Raw genomic sequence first — 19,432 nt, 5'->3', positions numbered from 1 at the left:
GTACTAAACAAGTATTTCAGATTGATATTCACCAAGGAGGACACAGAGGAAAGCAAGATCAGAGTGGGATGGGCAAATATTCTAGTGCCTGTGAAAATCAAGAAGGAGGTGTTGGCTCTCTGAAAGATCACAAAGGTGGATAACTTTGCATGGCCCGAGGCTGTTGATCCCAGGTTATTGAGAGATGCAAGAGGAGAGATTGATGACATCTTCCCAAAGACACTTGCATCCTCTTTAGACACAGGTGAGGTCCCAAAGGACTGAAAAACAGCCATTGTTCTTTTTCCAAGAGTTTAGGGTAAGCCTTACATAAGAGGTAGAGAACATATTAAAGAGTATTCTTAGAGATAGGGTCTTCTTGCATCTGGAAAAACATCGATTTATTTGGGATAGTCAATATGATTCATTTTGGGGAGCTCTTATTTTACAAACTTGAGTTCTTTTGAAGAGGTGATGGTGAGGATTGAGGAGGGTATAGTAGTAGATGTTGTACACACGGACCTTAATAAAGCTTTTGTAGGCTGGTCCAGGTGATAAAGTCATGTGGGATCTCAGGGGATCTATCCTGCACCAACACATTGACATAACCATGAAGAAGGTGTGCCAGTAGCTCTAATTCATTGACAGCTTGAGCAGATTTGGTATTGCACCAAAGACTCTTACAACTTCCTGTGTAAAAATGGCAGAGAGCATTCTGACTGGTTGCATCAGAGTCTGGTATGGAGGCTCCAATGCTCAGGATTGCCAGACTGCAAAGCATTATAGATACAACCAGCTCCATCACAGACATAACCCTGTCATTGACGACTTCCAGATAGCTCATGAAAATGTCTTTTTTTTTTTTAACTTCCTTTGTGTCTGTTTTTCACCTTAAATGTGTTTCTGGGACTGTTAGCATGTGGAAATTGATTGAATGATCCAGCACTCGAGAATAGAGCGTACTTGGCTGGCCTTGATGCAAAGAAACTTTGAGACTCATGTTTGACTCCATTTTTCTGATTAAAGCTTCAGTTTTAAAACAACAAGGGCGTTAAGGAAGATTGAGACATTGAGGCAAATGTGGAAAGTGAGCGGGAGATCTGTGCCAACTGGTGCGCCAGTTGGAGGTTGTGGAGGAGATGTTGTTGCCAATCCGAAGTGACTGGCGTCTGCAAGTGAGGAAATTGAGGATTCAATTGCACAAGGTGAAATTGAGGCCAAAGTCTTGAAGCTTATTGATTAGTTTTGAATCATGTGCTGTAGTCTGATCATGTCAATTATAATAAATCTGATTCTGAAAGGTGGATTGGGTTCAAAGTTAGTTTGGCTTTAGAGGACAGCAGGTAATGGGGGAGGGGTGTTATTCTGAATGGAAATCCATGACCAGTGGTTTTCCACAAGGATCAGTGCTGGGACCCATATATTTATTTGGATGTAAATTTATACTGGCCTCATGGTTGGCACAGAAATTGTGGGTTGAATGGCCTGTTCTTGTACTGTTCTACATTCTCTGACAAAGTGCTTGATATCATTATTATTTTTAAAACTTCTGCTACCGTCTCCTTTTCAAGGGGTTCCAACATTTTCCCAATGGCCATTGCTAGCCTAAGTGGCTTATAGTTTTCAGCTTTCTCCCTCCCTCCTTTCTTGAATAGGGGAGCTGCAGTCCTGGTTTTCCAATGTTGGAGAGTCCCTGAATCAGCTTACTTTTAAGACTCTTCAAAATCCCCAGAGCCAAAGCCCTCCAAAGCACAACACTTTACAGCGGTGAGATTGGGGTTTCGATTCCCACCTCTGTCAGTGGGGCAACATGGTAGAATAGTGTTTAGCATAACTCTTTACAGTACTGGTGACCTGGGTTCATTTCCCACTGCTGTCTGTCAGGAATTTGTACGTTCGCCCCATGACCGCATGGATTTCCTCCAGGTGTGCTCTGGTTTCCTTCCATAGTCCCAAGATGTACCACTTGGTAAGTTAATTAGTCATTGTAAATTGTCCCTTAATCAGGCGAGGGCTGTATTGGGGGTTGCTGTATGGCATGACTCGAAGGGCCAGAATCTCAATAAATGAACACGATCTTTGGTTACATCCCGTTCCGCAGGTGTGGGACAGTATGGATCAACCACATGAAGCTCGTGAGTCCTCTTCGTCTACTCCTGACTTCATGAAGTTTCAAGGCATCAGACCAACTGAGAGCAAGAGCACCTCCTGCCATTCCTCAACTAATTAATGAAGAGGAAATCATGCATTACCCTCTTTCAGTAGCATGAGAAAACAAATTGTACAATCGCATTCATCAGTCCTGATGAAATACCTTGGCCCGAAACATCGACTGTTCATTCCTCTCGATAGATGCTGTGTGATCTGATGTGTGTTGCTCCTGATTTTGAACATCTGCAAAACCTGTTGCGTTTATGAATTGTGTGATTCCATGTTGCCTGTATGGGCACATTTATGGCACCAAGGAGAACCCATAGAATAAAGACGAGAAAATCTGCAAATGCTGGAAATCGAAGCAACAGCAGGCCAGACAGGTTCTATGGAAAAGCCTAAACAGTTGATGTTTCGGGCCAAGACCCTTCATCAGGACTGGAAAAAAAGATGAGAAGCTAGAGCAAGAAGGTAGGGGGAAGGGAAGAAGCATATGGTGGTAGGTGGTAGATGAAACTGGGAGAGGGAAGGATGATTGGAGAAAGTGATAAGGGGCTAGAGAAGGGAGAGGATAGAAGATCATGGAAGAAAAGGAAGAGGGAGCAGGAGGAGGACTCGTAGTGTTTTGACTTTCTAGGCCTTCTGATGAAGTGTCTTCAATTTAAAACATTATTTCATACTCTACCTTCCTTCTTGCATTATCAGTTTCTATTTGATATTCCCAGCATCTTTACTAGTTGTTGATTATTTGCATTGTGACAGTGTGTGTGTGTGTGTGTGTGTGTGTGTGTGTGTGTGTGTGTGTGTGTGTGTGTGTGTGTGTGTAAACTACAAATCCCAGAAAGCCCCGCGGTGCGGTCCCCGCCCCCTCCACTCAGGGGGACGGGTCGCCGTTGGGAGTGGGAAGACGGGCCCGGTCGGGAGCTGCTCCGCCATGTCTCAGCCCCTGGCTCTGTTGGCGTTGCGCCGCTCCCTGCTGGCAGGCGGCAGCGCGGCTCTCTCTCCGCAACGCCGCGGCGCGATTGCCGGCTTCCGTCGCTCCTCCGGCGCGGCCCCACGGGCCGGCGGTTTGCGCAGGAGGTTCCTGGCGGGCACCGCTGCCCTGGTCGGGGCGACGGTCGCCGGCTTTGCGGTCGCTCGCAAGCCGGCTCTGATGGCTTCCGAAAGCCCGCCCAGCGGCGGCCAGCCAGCGCTGAATGAAATATTGCAGAAATGCAGCCGCTTCATGTGTGATCCGGTGACCGATATCAACAAACTGCTGGAAAACAGGGGTGAAATCAGGACTCAGATGGAATTGCTGATCATGGAGGTACAGGCTGATGTTTGCAAAGCCTTGGCTGAGGTTGACGGTCAGGCGTTCAAAGTAGACCGATGGCACCGCGAAGAAGGTATTTCACAATTCAAATCTACGTGCTGATAATCATGCGCCTCAACTACAACCGAGGAAGTTGTTGGGTAGCCCGTTGTCAACGAAACTGCGAAGGCAGTGTGCGAATATAGCGTACAAATGTTATTCTTTGGCTGACATATTTAAGATTTTTGGATATTAAATCTATTTTGAGTAGTCTTGATTTATTTTTGCATTCAGTTGCGGTTTTAAGCGGGTAATGCTAGAGCTGATCATCAAGTCACTTTCTACAAATGTTTGGTCAACTTATAGAGCCACACTCGTTGAATTGTCATTTTTGTGTATTCTGGGCTTCATTGCAAGTCGATGTAATTCACTGGAGCGGGTTCGTCTTGCAGCAGTGTACAGACCCGTGGTATCGGGTACCAAATTCTGCGGATGCAGGGAAGCATGAGGGATTCACAAAATGCCGGAGGAGCATCTGTGGAGGGAAATGGGACAGTAGACGTTTCGGCTAAGACCTTTCATCTGGACCCTCTGTCCTCACAAAAGGTCTCAGCCAGAAACGTCAACTGTCCTCTTTTCCACTGATGTGGCTGAGCCTGCTGAGTTCCTCCAGCATTTTGTGCCAGTCGCTTGGATTGGCAGCATCTGCAGATTTTCTCGTCTTTGTGCTGATTTACGGAGTGACTAGACTGACTTACCAGGAGAGATTGAGTCTCTTACTCTGATGTTTGGTTGAGTTTGAAAGTATGAGAGAGCATCTCATAAAACGTTATAGAATTCCCTCGGTATTAGCGAGTACCTGATGCTGGGGAATCCCGAAACAGTGTAGGGATGTGGATATGCCACTGAACTCAGATCAGGAAAGCTTTCTTCAGCTATGTGGTGGGGAACACCTATAATTTTCTAGCACGGAAGGCAGTGGTGGTCAATTAATTAAACGATTCTATCACCTGTTTGATTTACTAAAGAGTAAAATATAGGGGAGAAGGTGGGACCAGTATTCTGAAATGAAGGTCTTTGCCTCCTTGATCCGTGATCATATCTGATTCATGGAATGGGCCCAAATGGTTGAATTTTGCTCCTCCTTTATTTTACTCTACCGGAGATTAAGAAGGTGGATACCGAAACGGAAGAGGTCAGAAGTACGTGCACTCCGTTACCATAGCTGGAATATTGGTTTCCCCATGGATTTGGCTGGCTTTAGTGTTACTATCTTCAGAAATGGTGTGGATCGCAGAAGAAAGCTTGGGATGGGCAACGATACTGGCTCAAAGTAGTTCCCATTGTCTTTAGTAGTCATGGTGGTCCCCACTAATGTTGAGGCTAGGAACTTTCATGTGCTGTTTAATTAGCTTTCACCGGCTGTTTAATTGACCGCCGCTGTCCATGATTATATGTGACAAGATGACAGCTTTGTCATGGAATTGTTAGCTGTTGCTTCTTTTATTGTTTAGTAACTCAGTGGTGCCAAGAGTCTTCTAAATAAACGGTTTTCTTTAGAGTGCTGGAAATACTGAGTACCTCTGGCAGTTCTGTTTTTATTTTAGATGATAAAAGCAGCTTTTATTATTCATACAATTTTAGTGCCACACAGCAGGATAGAGGGACCTTATTGCCACTTTATGTAAAATTGATTTCCATATTTTGAAGCTTTGCTCTGTGTGCTTTTCTTCAAATACAGTGTACCTCTTGTTGTGCAACATGTCCATAGCCTAATCAATGTTTTGTATTAGCATACCATTGTAGTCTAGGCTATGGTAAAGTAGCAACTGTAGGAAGAAACACCTGTTGTTTTCCACAATCCTTTTAAAGACAAATGAAAATATCATTTTGGGTGAATGTTCTATGTAAGTACTTTGTATTCATTACAAAAGCATGACCTTGGAGATTGAATTAATTTCATTGTGATTCTTTATAATTGCAGGTGGTGGTGGTATAAGCTGTGTGCTTCAAGATGGGAAAGTGTTTGAGAAAGCCGGGGTCAATGTTTCTGTGGTATATGGCAATCTTTCAAAAGAAGCTGCAGAGCAGATGAGGAGCAGAGGAAAAGAACTAAAGCTCAAAGATGGTAAGGGAAGGGTTAAAGCGAGTAGTTGTACATAACCTCAAAGTGATGAAAGTTTCTCCATTCCTGTGGCAGCACTCCATCCCTAATGCTACAACTGTACTCCTAAGACCTTCAAGATTAAAACTTTATTTAAATCAAATGTATATTGAAACATACAGTAAAATGTGTTGTTTGCATCAAATCAAATCAGTGAGGATTGTGCTGAGCAATCTACAGATGTCGTTACACTTCTGGTGCCAATATAGCATACTCACAACTCACTAACCCTAACTGTGCATCTTTGGAATGTGGGAGGAAACCGGAGCACCCAGAGAAGACACGGAGAGGATACAAACTCCTTACAGACAGCAACAGGAATCGACCCTAATCTTACAGCTAGCACTGTAAAGTGTTGTGTAAACACTATGCTACCCTGCCACACCAATCATTGATCTCTCCTCCTGAACTCCAACCTCAGCCACAGTGCTCCTGAGGTCTATGTACCACATATCCCCTTCTGTCAATGCTTCTATGGTTTGCGTCCTTGCTACCTGATCTATCATTCAGAACTTTTGCACTTTCTGACAATTCCATCCTTACTTACCTGGTATTTGGAGTGCTCTAGCTCTGGTTGAGATCTGCAATCTGGGGCGCCTTCAACCTCCCAATTTAAGTACAGCATGTTAATACTGTGAAATCAGTGTCTCCATTTTGGAGCATAAACATAGGAGATTCTGCAGATGCTGAAAATACAGAGTATCACACACAATGCTTGTTATTCTTCTGCACAGATGCTGCCTGACTTGCTGACTTCTCCAGCATTTTGTATGTTACTCCAAAATTAAGATTTTCTTTCAAACAAGTCATTGAAAATTATTTTTCATTTAAGCCAATTTTTCTTGATGTCCTTCACACTTTGTGCAGCTTCTTGCATACAAACCAGTCAACTGGAATTGAAAAACTGCAAATAACTTCAAAAATTTTGATGCACACATCTCATCCGCATTTTCCCCTTCCCCAGCAAAACAAAAATGTTAAATATTGTAACAAATCTTGCTATCAAAACAATTCATTCACGGCAACTAAATAAATTGCAGCATGTTTCCTTTCTTTGACTTCCAGGGTTGTTATTCTTGTTTTGGAACCATATGGTAAATTGATTTGCTATGTACTTTGGCATGTTGTCTCCAAATTGAGTATTAATGGATCTTTCAAAATATACCTCACATTTATCTGGATTGAAAGCTGTTTGCCTATCTGCGGCCCAGTTTCCTGGCTATTCAAGATCCCCCTGTAATTTTCCACACCCTTCTACATTATCTTCAACTCCACTTATTTTAGTAACATCTGCTAACTTACTAACTATGCCTTGTACATTCACATTCAAATTGTTTATGTAAATTACAGACCACAAGGGTTCCAGCACCACCCCTTGTAGACACAGCGGTGGGGACCAACAGTTCGAGTTCTTGTTTTGTACCACTGGCCTCTTTGTGATAAAGCTCAAGGCCTATTTACAGAAGGATATTTTCAGACCAGTTGCCACTGTCTATTCTTAACAGCACAATACCTCTGTTACTTACTTTGATTTGAGGAACATCTGTGCCATGAGAGGATTTTTTAATAAGCTTAGACCTTTTGGCTTTGGTGCAGGATATAAATGTGTAAAATTGAGTTTTCTGTAAACAGGTAAATGGTCACCTTTTGTTACGTTATGCTTTGGTTTGCAGGAAAACTGCCCTTTTGTGCCATGGGAGTGAGCTCTGTGATCCATCCCAAGAATCCTCACATTCCAACAATCCATTTCAACTACCGATATTTTGAAGTTCAAGAAGGAGATGGTAATTATCTACAATAAAATATTCTATATATTCAATGGTATATTGCTAATTTAGAACCATAGAATATTACAGCACAGAAACAGGCCTTTTGGCCCTTCTCGGCTGTGCCGAACCATTTTTCTGCCTAGTCCCACTGACCTGCACCTGGCCCATATCCCTCCAATACACCTCTCAGCCACGTACCTGTCCAAGTTTTTCTTAAATGTTAAAAGTGAGCCCGCATTTACCACTTCATCTGGCAGCTCATTCCACACTCCCACCACTCTCTGTGTGAAGAAGCCCCCCCCCCAATGTTCCCTTTAAACTTTTCCCCCTTCACGCTTAACCCATGTCCTGTGGTTTTTTTCTGCCCTAGCCTCAGTGGAAAAAGCCTGTTTGCATTCACTATATCTATACCCATCATAGTTTTATACACCTCTATCAAGTCTCCCCTCATTCTTCTATGCTCCAGGGAATAAAGTCCTAACCTATTCAACCTTCCTCTGTAACTCAGTTTCTCAAGTCCCGGCAACATCCTTGTAAACCTTCTCTGCGCTCTTTAAACCTTATTAATATCCTTCCTGTAAGTTGGTGACCAAAACTGCACATCTAAACTCCAAATTCAGCCTCACCAAAGCCTTATACAACCTCACCATAACATTCCAACTCTTATACTCAATACTTTGATTTATAAAGGCCAATGTACCAAAAGCTCTCTTTATATGGTATCTGTTAATATTTTATCTGAAATGCTTTATTAGGATGGCAGGATGGAGACACGTCCCTACCAAAAAAGGTGTAAGGTGCTCTTTCCCTCCGCTAGGCTGCAGATCACCCTTGGGCAGTGTAGCACCTGCTTAGGGCCTGATCAGGGTCACGTGAGGCTAATGATTTGTCAGAGGGGAATATGTGGTGACATTCTAAGCATAATCAGTGATTTTCTTCCCTTGTAAACGTTTTTTGGAGTGAGCACCAAAAACACAAACAAACCCAGTTCAGCATGTAGTTCGTGTAATTCATTTCTAAGAGGACTGCTGATGATGTCTTTGATCAGTCTTTAACTTCTACTTGTTGGCATATTTGTGGTAGGGCTTAAAGTGTTCAGTTTTGGCTCATGATGTATGAAAAACCATTTAAAGAGCAAAGAGTCACCACTATAATTTGTGAACAATAGTTCAAATATGAAATATCTTGCTGTTGGCTACCAACTAGATTTTGTAAATTTTCATCTGCTAGGTCAAAAAACATGGTGGTTTGGGGGTGGAACGGACCTTACCCCTACTTACCTGAATAAAGATGACGCTATACATTTCCACAAAACTCTGAAGGAGGCCTGTGACAAACATGGTAAAAGTTATTATCCAGCTTTTAAAAAATGGTGAGTGATAACATAATAGATAACATATCCTTCTTAACAAAACAATAATGTTTTTTGTCTAACTGGAAATTTGCTGCATAAAATTCTAAGTGCAGAGTCGATATAGGCTTATTAACCAGCTTTTTTTTAAAAAAAAAGATTGGTAAAATAGATAATATATCCTTCTTAACAAATATTGAGTTTTTTTTGTTGGAATGGAAACATGCTGTGGAAAAAAATTTCTAACTAAAGTCGATGTAGGGTGATTTTCAAAATCGCTCATCAATAGCTTTGATGTAGTGTAGTGTAGAAGATAATAGATGGGTTGGTAAATATTCAACTGCTTTGGGAGTGTTCAAATGGTTTGTTAATCTTTGCGCTGAAAGACAGGGAAAAAAGAGGAGGGGAAATGGAAGCCATTGAGAAGAAAAACAAGTAGACAAGCAATGTCAGCAGTAAGGGAGATGCAGATTAGTATATCAAGCCTGCAGTTCTCTGACCTGGACACATTGATCAGAGTCGTTACAGAGCTAAATAACTGAATGTTTTTGGAATTTGTAAGATTATGCCTGAACTCTATATGTGAAGGCCGGTCACAGTGTCTTTGGGCGAGGCGGCCATTATCAGGGGCAAACAGAAGGCTTGGTTGGTCTGTCCTTATCGGTTGCTTGCTAATTTGTAGAGGGTGGGTCGTTCTGTTTAAAACTGATACCTTCCTCACTACTGAGGATGAGTAACAAGCTGTATGATTTCCTATGCATCCAATTGTTTGAGTGCTCCCGAGTTTGCACGTTTTGATCATGTTCAACCATGTGGGGCTGTGTTACGTTGCTCAGTCTTTGGTTGTTAGGTTATCATTTTCTAGCATCCTTGCTGATCATGTCCGAATTCACAGTAATGTCATTCATTTCACCCTAGTGATGGTATAAGTTTGTATTTAAGCATGTAGTGTGTGAGTTAGTCTGTGAGAGTACAATCTTGAAGTTAATGATGTGATGTCAAATACATTAAAACGTTATTGTGCACTTTTCATCTTTAATTTTTCTGAAGTTTGAGTTCCTTCAGTAGAACAATAGTAAAGTTACACCAACTCTGTTTTGATGAACTTTGATATTGGTAACATTTTACATTAGCAGTTGGCACTTGAACATATTCTCATATACAGAAATAATTTAATACTCTTAGCTGAAGAAAAGATCTTCCCTATTTTATGCAAGCAAACCAAAGTATTGCTCCCTCCATAATTGTCCTTGATTTATCTTCTTTTTTCTTTCTCCACTACAATTTTTACTTCTGTAAAGAAGATATCCAAAACTGCAAGGTATTATTAAGAACTAGTTACTGTTGTACTCTTCCATTGTGGACTATTTCAGCATCTGTATCTTTGCTCTTCTCTACTGACCTTGTATGCTTGTCCTAAAACATTTTGGTGAGATTGCATTTGTTTTTCAAGTCTAAGGAAGAGCACCATTTGGGATGCCTGTTTTGTGCTGGAAATGCACGACATCCAATGCAATTATACAAGAATGTGCATATAGAAGAGCACAGGCTTGCTTTGTATTTTGCAGAAAGTGTTTTTATATCTCTAGAAAAAGTGATCATAACTGAGTTGTACTGCAAGTTAACCACACACAAAATAATGGAGGAACTCAGCAGGTCGGGCAGCATCCATGGAAAAGAATAAACAGTCGACCCCTCTTCAGCACTGATCTTTTATCTTCTTGTATCAGTCTACTAATACTCACTCTGGCAGCTGTCCATATTATTTGATATTGGGGGTGTTTTATCATTTGCCTTAATTTGTCAGATAAATGTCACATTTGCTGGAACAATATCTTGGATCTTTCATATGAAAGTTTGCAGGCTGCATCCCAGTGTGAACCAATTTTATAGACGGTATTCTAGAAGGTTCTCTTTGTACTGTATCATTCAGTGCTGTTAATTCAATATGTAATACAGTAGATTCTGATTAATTGGGACAGATCAGGTAGAGTATGTTTTGGCCCAATTAAGCATTTGCCCCAATTAGCCATAGTGTCACGGAAATAGTTATGATATTAAAAAAACAGACAAACTACCATTTAACTGAGTAACAATTTATGTATTTAAATGAAATATAGAATTACTCAGTCCACTACCGGTACAGTACTTCTACAGTACTGTAAAACTGTTAGTTCCTAATATCAATAGATGAATTCATCTGCTGTTCTTTTGACTGTAAATGAACAAAATCAGTGCAGACCCCTAGTGCAGATAATGGACTGCCTTTATACAATGCTGTAGACAATTGCATCCTTCAAATCTTCAAGAGCAGTTATCATAATTGCTGACTTGTTGAAGTATTGAAATCATTTAATTTTCACTCCCAGGCATTTCTAGCACCTGAACACTTGAAACCGCAAAACAATTCCGAACTGTTTACTGCTTATTTCTTGCCAGTAACAAAAGTCACTGCTTTTTGAACACAAACGCACACAACTGACGCTATTTTAAAACCTGATCGCTCCAAGCACAGCGTAGTGCCTAACGGCCACACAACTGCATGTGATTGATGCTAGTTAGAAACTGTTCAGCAATAGTCTTCTGCTCCAATTAAGTGGCATTGTGTTCCAAATAAACGAAGGGAATCCTGGCTATTTTTTCAATTCAGTTCTTGTTCTTCAAGAGTTGTCCCAAATAAACGGCTACCCCAACTAACCAATGGTCCAATTAATTGGAATTCATTGTAATTCGAAACCCCTTACATTACAGGTTGTTTGTGTTTGTTTTTGCATTTTTAATGCGTAAGTCCATTCTTATGAAGTTTGTGATCTTTTCCAGCCCTATAATCGTTTTTACACTCTAATTCTGGTCCCAAGGTAGGAATTACAATTATAATTATGTTAATGTGTATGTTATCATATGCAACACTATTGTATTGTTTAGGTATCGCAGAAATGAGTGAGAAAGGAATTAGAAATGTCATATCAATATGTAACCACCTTCTTCCCACTTTCCCACATACAGGTGTGATAATTATTTTGTCATCAAGCATCGTGGAGAGCGGAGGGGAGTAGGTGGCATATTTTTTGACGACTTGGATTCTCCCTCAGCGGATGAGTTGTTGAAATTTGTACGTAGCTGTGCTCAGGCAGTGGTTCCCTGCTATATTCCCATTGTGAAGAAACACCTCTATGACTCTTTTACACCGGAGGAGAAAGCATGGCAGCAGCTCCGCAGAGGCAGGTATGTTGAACAAAATCCTTAAAAGAAGGAAAATACCTTGCAGAAGCTGATAATCTGGTCATTCTGTGGTAATTTAAAATTATATTCTTTCCCCATTAAAAGATAGTTGTAATTCTCTTTAATACAGTTCTTTATATAGTCCTAATTAAGCTCTCTTGAAATATTATTGTAACATTATAAACGTATTGGCAAATTTGCACATAATAAGGATCTAAAAACACTAATATCAAATAATCTGTGGATTATTAATATTAAACACAAACATAAAATTGAGTCAAGTTTTGCATGATCTGCAATTAAGGGTCTTGGCCCTAAACGTTGACAGCACTTCTCCCTAAAAATGCTGCCTAGCCTGCTGTGTTCTACCAGCATTTTGTGTGTGTTGTTGTTTGAATTTCCAGCATCTGCAGATTTCCTCATGTTTGCTCTGTGGAATAAAATAATGTGTTGGCTTTGACACTTAACTGCCTTGATGATAAGCAGCACGTTTACAATCTTCAATTCTATGCCAGTAGTTGCTGTCATTTTTTTGTGGGAGAGGTTTTCTCAGTAATGTCCTCATATCTTTCTTTACAGAAAACAAACTCGCCATGGTGTGAGGATAGTATTCCATCTGATAACTTTCTTAAATGATAGTAATTCATACCCATGATTCAATATAATAACCTATTATAGCTTTTATTGTAGTCAAAAATATCAATGTGTGCAATTGTTAAATAGCTGCAAATAACTCACCACATTTTGTTTCACTGAAGTTAATATAATAGTAATTTAATATGTTCTTATTTTTAGACATTCATTATTATTATGTTCTTATTAATATACAAGATGGCACTGGTGATATATGGCGAAGTTTAGCAGGCTGTTTACAAAACTTCTGGATGTACTACTTCTGAACTACTATCGTTGCAATCTGCAGCCTGTAATGTCCCTTTGGACTTTTTTTTTCCTTGTGACAAAGAAGCCGCCATTGGGCCCAGTGAATCAGTGCTTGTTCACAGATCAATCCCATTAGTCACATTACTCTTCATTCCTATAAGCTACTCTGCACTTGTCCATCAACTCCCCCGTGAATCTCCTGCCAGGGTTAAATTACAGTAGCCAGATAACCTACCAATGTGTCTTTGGAATGTGAGAGGAACACCAGAACACTTGGAGGAAATCAATGCAAGCTACATAAAAAGAGCATAGGAAATGAGGGATTAAATCCCGGGTTGCTGAAGGTGTGAGAAAGCAAAACAACTAGTGCCTGTGTGCCGCCAGGATATGATTTGTAGCATCATTATAATTCATAAGCTCTTAAGTCTGTGATGCAATGCATGTGTAGATGGTTATATTAGTTATTTAACTAGATGCTAATATGTAACTTCCCCCTTTTAGCTACTCTCTTGGGTAATGGTATTCCAATTCTGCTTGTTTTGCCAAAAAAGTTTTTAGGACAAAGGCAAAGTGCATTTCCACAAGATATGAACCATTTTAATCGGGAGGAATAGCAGTGGATAAGCATTATGAAATTTCCTTACGTTCCACAGAATTATAGTGTAGCCATAGATTTTCCCATGTAGATTGGGGAGATTGGTTAATTTGACAGCTTTGTGATGCAGAGGTGTTGATTTAAAGGGGCACTTTCTATAAATCAGAAGTTAGTCTAAAGGTTTTATAAGTTTGATTAATTGCAAGAAGTGTTAGTGCCCCTTGTAATGCTCCTTGCACCTGGAAATTTGATCAATGAAGAACATCCTGTTTTGTTTATGATTTTTGCTTTTGAATTGTGAGTAGAACAGTGAAATGTTGCATTTAGGAATTTAAGATTATAGAGGCATAAGAACAGCATGAAGAGAAGGCATCATGCTGCCCCACACCACATTAACTGAGCCTCTGTCTGTATTCCAGGTTAGAGAATTCCAGTGACTTACCATCCACTAAGCAAATTAATTTCTCCACACCTCAGTCCTGAATTATTTATCCCTTATTGTGACATGGTGCCTTCTTCTCTTAACTCCTCAGCCATGACTGATTCTTTGCCTCAGTTCTGCTTTCCCATGAGGTTTCCATATCCTTTGATGGCACAATCCTCATTTCTATGTAGTGATAATATCTGCCATTTCCTGGTATTTAGAGAGTTGTCAAAGTATTGCTAGCCCTTCAAATCAGCAGCTCTGCTTTCACCGGGGAAAGAATATGAAATGCAATAAATATATATTTTTCAAAAAAAGCTTCATTTGTGTTTCCCGAAACGATTGTGTGCCCAAAATGTTGACAGTGCTTCTCCTTATAGATGCTGCCTGGCCTGCTGTGTTCCACCAGCATTTTGTGTGTGTTGATTGTGTTTCTCAGCTATTTTTGATGCAAAATTTGGCTGTCCTTCCTTGAGCAAGATTTAGATTATTCTATCACAGGTTGATATGAAACTAATAGGTCGTGCACTGAAATCATTAGGCCCAATCTACATGAGATATTCTTATTAAATGCCTTCACTGGAGGTTGTGCTGATGCAGAGTATTTGAAATTTTAAAAAAAATTGTTGGGGCAGCGCGGTTAGCATAATGCTTTGAAGCACCAGCAATCAGGAGTAGGGGTTCATTCCCACCGCTGTTTAAGGAGTTTGTACATTCTGCCTATGACCATGTGGGTGTCCTCTGGGTGTTCTGCTCTCCTCCCATATTCCAAAGACGTTCAGGTTAGGGTTAGTAATTACTGGGAATGCTGTATTAGTTGTTGACACAAATGACACATTTCACTGTATATTTTGATTTATCGATGTACATATCACAAATAAAGTAAATCTTTAATTATCTTTTTTTAACTTAAAATTATTAGAGTAGGAACTTGAAGGTGAATAGCTTTTGTGTGCCTCTGCATTTTTTTCCATGTCTGAAAGGACAAGGATAAGCAGGAAGAAGAGGTGGCAAGTAAAAATTTAAGCAAAGCAAAATGTTTCTCTAGAATGGAATGATGCAAAGGAGTTCCAGTAGGTGGCACTGTATGTTTAGTCAAAAGCATACCAGATTTTGCAGAACACAGAAAATGCTGGTGGAACTCTGCAGGTCAAGGAGCATTTATGTTTGTGTATAATCTAACATAAGGAGTTTGTATGTTCTCCCTGTGACCTTGTGTGTTTCCTTTGGGTGCTCTGGTTTTCTCCTACAGTCCAAAGACCTATTGCATAGTAGGTTAATTGGTCATTGTAAATTGTCCTGTGATTAGGTTAGTGTTAAATAAATGGTTTGCTGAGTAGCGTGACTCATTGGGATGGAAGGGCCTGTTCCGTGCTGTATCTCTAAATTGAAAAATTACCACAGTGTATCCTCAGATTTTCCTCCTGCTTTCCTACCTGCTGTCATTTGTTCTTTCCTGGTGATCTCTTTCAGATATGTAGAATTCAACCTAATTTATGACAGAGGAACAAAATTTGGTCTGGCAACTCCAGGATCCAGGATTGAAAGCATTTTGATGTCTCTTCCACTGACTGCTAGGTAAGGGTTAATTACAAATGCTAATTCTTTCACTGTCTTTGTCCATTAACCTACTAGTGTAAAATGCTTTGTTCTGCTACACCTTATACCAAGGACTTTGATGGATTGAGTATAATTATGCTGGTACTTGTTATTTGAAGTAACATATCCTTCAAGATTCTTGAAATTTAATTCTTTTGAATTACATAAATGTAGAACTTGAACAACTGTATTAGTTTTACCCTCTTGTTAAATTTCAAAGTTCAAAGTAAATTTATTATCAAAGTACATATGTCATCATTTGCTACCCGGAGATCAATGAAAAACCGCACACAAAAGATGGACAAGCAATCAATATTAAAAGATAACAAAGTGTAACTACAAAAATAAAAATAATAAATAATCAATAAGTATTAAGAACATGAGATGAAGAATCCATAGGTTGTGGGAACAGCTCAGGGTCAGGGTGAGTAAAGTGGAGTGAAATTATCCATGCTGGTTTGAGGACCAGAGAGTTAAATGTTTCTGAACCTGGTCTTGTGAGTCCTGAAGCTCCTGTACCTTCCTGATAGCAGCAGCAAGCAGAGAGCATAGCCTGGATGGTGGGGGTCATTAATGGTTGCTGTTTTCCTGCTACAGCTTTCCTTGTAGATGTGTTCAGTGTTGGGGAGGGCTTTACCTGTGATGGACTGGGCTGGCTTATGGACCTTCGGTTTCCCTCTCCTTTAGTCAATAATCAGCTCTCTCCATCCAATGTGCTGGCTTGTCATTGCCTTTGACTTGGCCAGTGACAGTCAGCAAACTTAAATATGGCATTGGAGCTATGCTTGGCCTCACAGTCGTAAGTATAGAGCGAGTAGAGCAGGGAGCCGAGCACACAACCTTATGGTGCATCCATGCTGTCGGTGACAGTGGAGATGTAACCAATCTGAACTGACTGGGGTCAGTGAGGAAATCAAGGATCCAGTTGCATAAGAAGGTATTAAGGCTGAGGTTTTGGAGCTTGTTGATTAGTTCTGAGGGGATAATAGTATTGAATGCCGAGCTGTAATCAATAAAGGACATCCTGATGTTTGCATTTTCACTGTCCAGATGTTCCAGGTTTGAGTGAAGAGCCAGTGAAATGGCATCAGCTGGTGACCTGTTGTGATGGTAGTCATATATTTCACATTCTTATTTTTCCCTGATGGTGGTGTTATTTATAAATCTGAAAGCCACATTCTCAAACTGTATTTCATTATATAGTTCAAATGGGTACTATTTGTGAAAGTAACCATTCTTCTGTTTATAATAAAAAGTAGCAAATGGTCGGCCTTGCTTTCCTGCAGCTTTTGATATTTTATACCTTATCTTCTAAATTAATTTTTACCTATTCTCGCTAACTTTGAAAGAATATAGATAAAAGTTATGTGATGGACAGGGCTTAGATTCAATAAAATCAGTCTGTCTAGGGAGTGCAAGCAGAAAATGATGTGAAACTTGGGCCAAAGGGTAGATTTCAGAAGGATTACAACAAACCAGAGAAAGGTGTGCATCCAGAAATGCTGGTTATTACTATATGCTAAACAAACATCAAAAATGTATGCAACACACACAAAATGCTGGAGGAACTCAGCAGGCCAGGCAGCATCTATGGAAAAGAGTAAACAGTCGACGTTTTGGGCCGAGGCCCTTCATCCATAGATGCTGCCTGGCTTGCTGAGTTCCTGCAGCACTTTGTGTGTATTACTTGGACTTCCAGCATCTTCAGATTTTCCTGTTTGTGATTAAAAATGTATTGCTTTTTGTTGAAACATAGTGATCAAGGTGAAGTAGAAGAAAATGGGCACCTCGGTAGGGTCATGGTTAATGCAATGCTATTACAACTCGGGGTGTTGGTATTCGGAGTTCTATTTCAGGACCTTCTGTAAGGAGTTTGTACATCCATCCCATGGAATGCCTGGGTCTTCCTGCAACAGTCCAAAGACATAACAGGCAGGTTAATTGGCATTGTTAATTGCACTGTGATTGAGTTATGGTTAAACTGGTCAGAAAGACCTATACTGTACCTCTAAGGATATAAATTAATAAAATTTTCTGGAAATTCATCCCCATTCTTGGTAGTGTTAAACATAATATATTAATAGCCTGAGTCATACCACTTTGATTCTAAAATTCATACATTTGATAGTAAAGGAATGGATTTAGGAGACACGTTACAACATCCTAATGAAACTGTGTAAAATTTTAGCTCTGAAGTTAGAGGATAAGTTTATAACTTTGAGTTGGAATCTATTCTTTCCCATACCAATAGTCTTTTTGCAATATTGGCTCAAAATTCCCATCAAAATAGTAGGCATAAAAAAGGCAATAAGGAAGCCTCATTTTCCCTCCTGTCTGTATTTTATTTAACATTGAACTTATCCAGTCTAAACTGGTTTCCTTATTCAGACTTCACAGTTACCAGTCCCCAGTCCTGGTCATTCAGCCATTTCACTGATGATTTTGAAGACTCCATTTCCAGTGATCTGCACACAAAATACAGTCGAGATTTAGCAGATAAGGAAAGTATAACCACTGGTACAAGGACAGCCAGTTACGCAGATTTAATTAAAATCTCATTGTCTTTTTTAAAAATAGAGATGGATGTTAGGACTGGCATACATTCATATTCTGTTCTTTGTTTTGTTGTGCAGGTGGGAATACATGCATAATCCTGCCAAAGGTACCAAAGAGGCAGAAATACTGGAGGTATTGAAGAATCCCAAAGACTGGGCTCATTAATGTGGATAAACAGGGTTAAACATGAAGGCTGAAGACTGAGCTTGTCTTTCTTCTGCTACGTTGTTTTTTAAAATATAAACCTAATGGCTATTGCTTTTCTCACCCAAAGACAACATGCTGCAATGCTTTTAAGAAGGAATGAGTTATTTATAAACTGTTCCAATGCAGTGGGTATAAATATGTATTGCCTTTGTCAATTCTACACCCTTTAAAATTGGAGATGGAGTGAAAAATAAGATTGAGTTGATGTCAAAGTTTCAATGTACTTGATGCTACATTAAGATAATTGAGAAACAAAAGACATCTCAGTGTTGGTCTGAGCAAAGTATAAATTTTGTCTTAATTTAAAATGAAATGTGCAGCCTTTCAAAATTTGTTATATATGTTTCAAGTCTTGTGCACTTTTTAATTAAACAGGTCAAGTTTGTTATAAATAAACAATGGGATGTAATGTGATGATAATCTTGGATGGTTAATGGGATTTAATAATCTCTTTTCCAGAGTTGATTTTGCTAGTTTGTATTAAAAAAAACATTTAGAAAAAAATCAGGTGCAGAAGTATTTGTTGTAAATATAAGATAGAGCTTCAAAGTTTTTATATCTTGGAATTGATGAAACAACAAAATTTATCTGTGAGGGAAAACATCCAAATCATGTTTTTCTATCCCCATGTACCTATTTTTTTTCTAGTTCTGTAACTTTTCAGAACTGTTGATATTCCCTTCTGGTGTTGGGATTTTTAAATGATATACCAACAGTATTAAAGTTTATAAAGAATGATCATTGTTTCAATATTTGAGATTAATATTGCAATTTGATATTCAATTATACTTTATGCTCTGATTTCAATAAAGAGCCACTCTGGTTTCCTGTAGTTTGTCTTTCATGAGTCTTAGAAATGAGATTCTTTACTCAGATTCAAGGCTAATTCCAGTGGTATGCTCTTTCTACTATTTTTGATTTTTCTTTGAGAGAATGTAGGAAGATAACTTTTTCTTTGCAGTTCAATAAATGACAAAGTGAGAAAATAGAAGCAGGAGTCAGATTCCAGGTCTGCCAAGCCTGCCCAGCACTCCATTAAGATCACAGCTGGCCTCAACTCTTGTCAGTTCCTCATTGCTCTCAAATTCTCAATCTTACAAATATTTACCTACCATGAGTTACATCCCTCTAGTCCAGTCTGAAGATGACTCATTTCTTCCATCTCTTCTATGTGACAGCCAGTTTTAATCGACATCAGCGCACTTCCTTAAGTAGCTTAGGCTCTTAATTAATGCACCA

At 39.6% G+C, this 19,432-nt stretch overlaps 1 protein-coding gene across 1 annotated transcript; it reads left to right on the top strand.

Moving 5' to 3' along the window:
* Positions 1-2,999: 2,999 nt before the first annotated feature.
* cpox (coproporphyrinogen oxidase) lies at positions 3,000-18,931 on the top strand. Its single transcript, XM_059968676.1, has 7 exons — positions 3,000-3,518; positions 5,409-5,552; positions 7,262-7,372; positions 8,588-8,729; positions 11,715-11,933; positions 15,305-15,409; positions 18,064-18,931. Exons 1-7 carry the CDS (start codon positions 3,065-3,067, stop codon positions 18,149-18,151), a joined length of 1,263 nt encoding a protein of 420 aa, XP_059824659.1. The 5' UTR covers positions 3,000-3,064; the 3' UTR covers positions 18,152-18,931.
* The last annotated feature ends 501 nt before the right edge of the window (positions 18,932-19,432 follow it).

This window comes from Hypanus sabinus, chromosome 4 (assembly GCF_030144855.1).
Source record: "Hypanus sabinus isolate sHypSab1 chromosome 4, sHypSab1.hap1, whole genome shotgun sequence".
Taxonomy (NCBI): domain Eukaryota; kingdom Metazoa; phylum Chordata; class Chondrichthyes; order Myliobatiformes; family Dasyatidae; genus Hypanus; species Hypanus sabinus.
The sequence above is the reverse complement of the archived record's forward strand: the minus strand, read 5'-3'. Positions and strand labels throughout refer to the sequence as shown.

Bases quoted from the DNA above. Each gene is read 5' to 3' on its own strand.
- cpox (XM_059968676.1), top strand. From the start codon at position 3,065: ATGTCTCAGCCCCTGGCTCTGTTGGCGTTGCGCCGCTCCCTGCTGGCA. The intron at 3,519-5,408 runs GTATTTCACAAT...TTATAATTGCAG, and splicing joins CCGATGGCACCGCGAAGAAG to GTGGTGGTGGTATAAGCTGT. The intron at 11,934-15,304 runs GTATGTTGAACA...GATCTCTTTCAG, and splicing joins CAGCAGCTCCGCAGAGGCAG to ATATGTAGAATTCAACCTAA.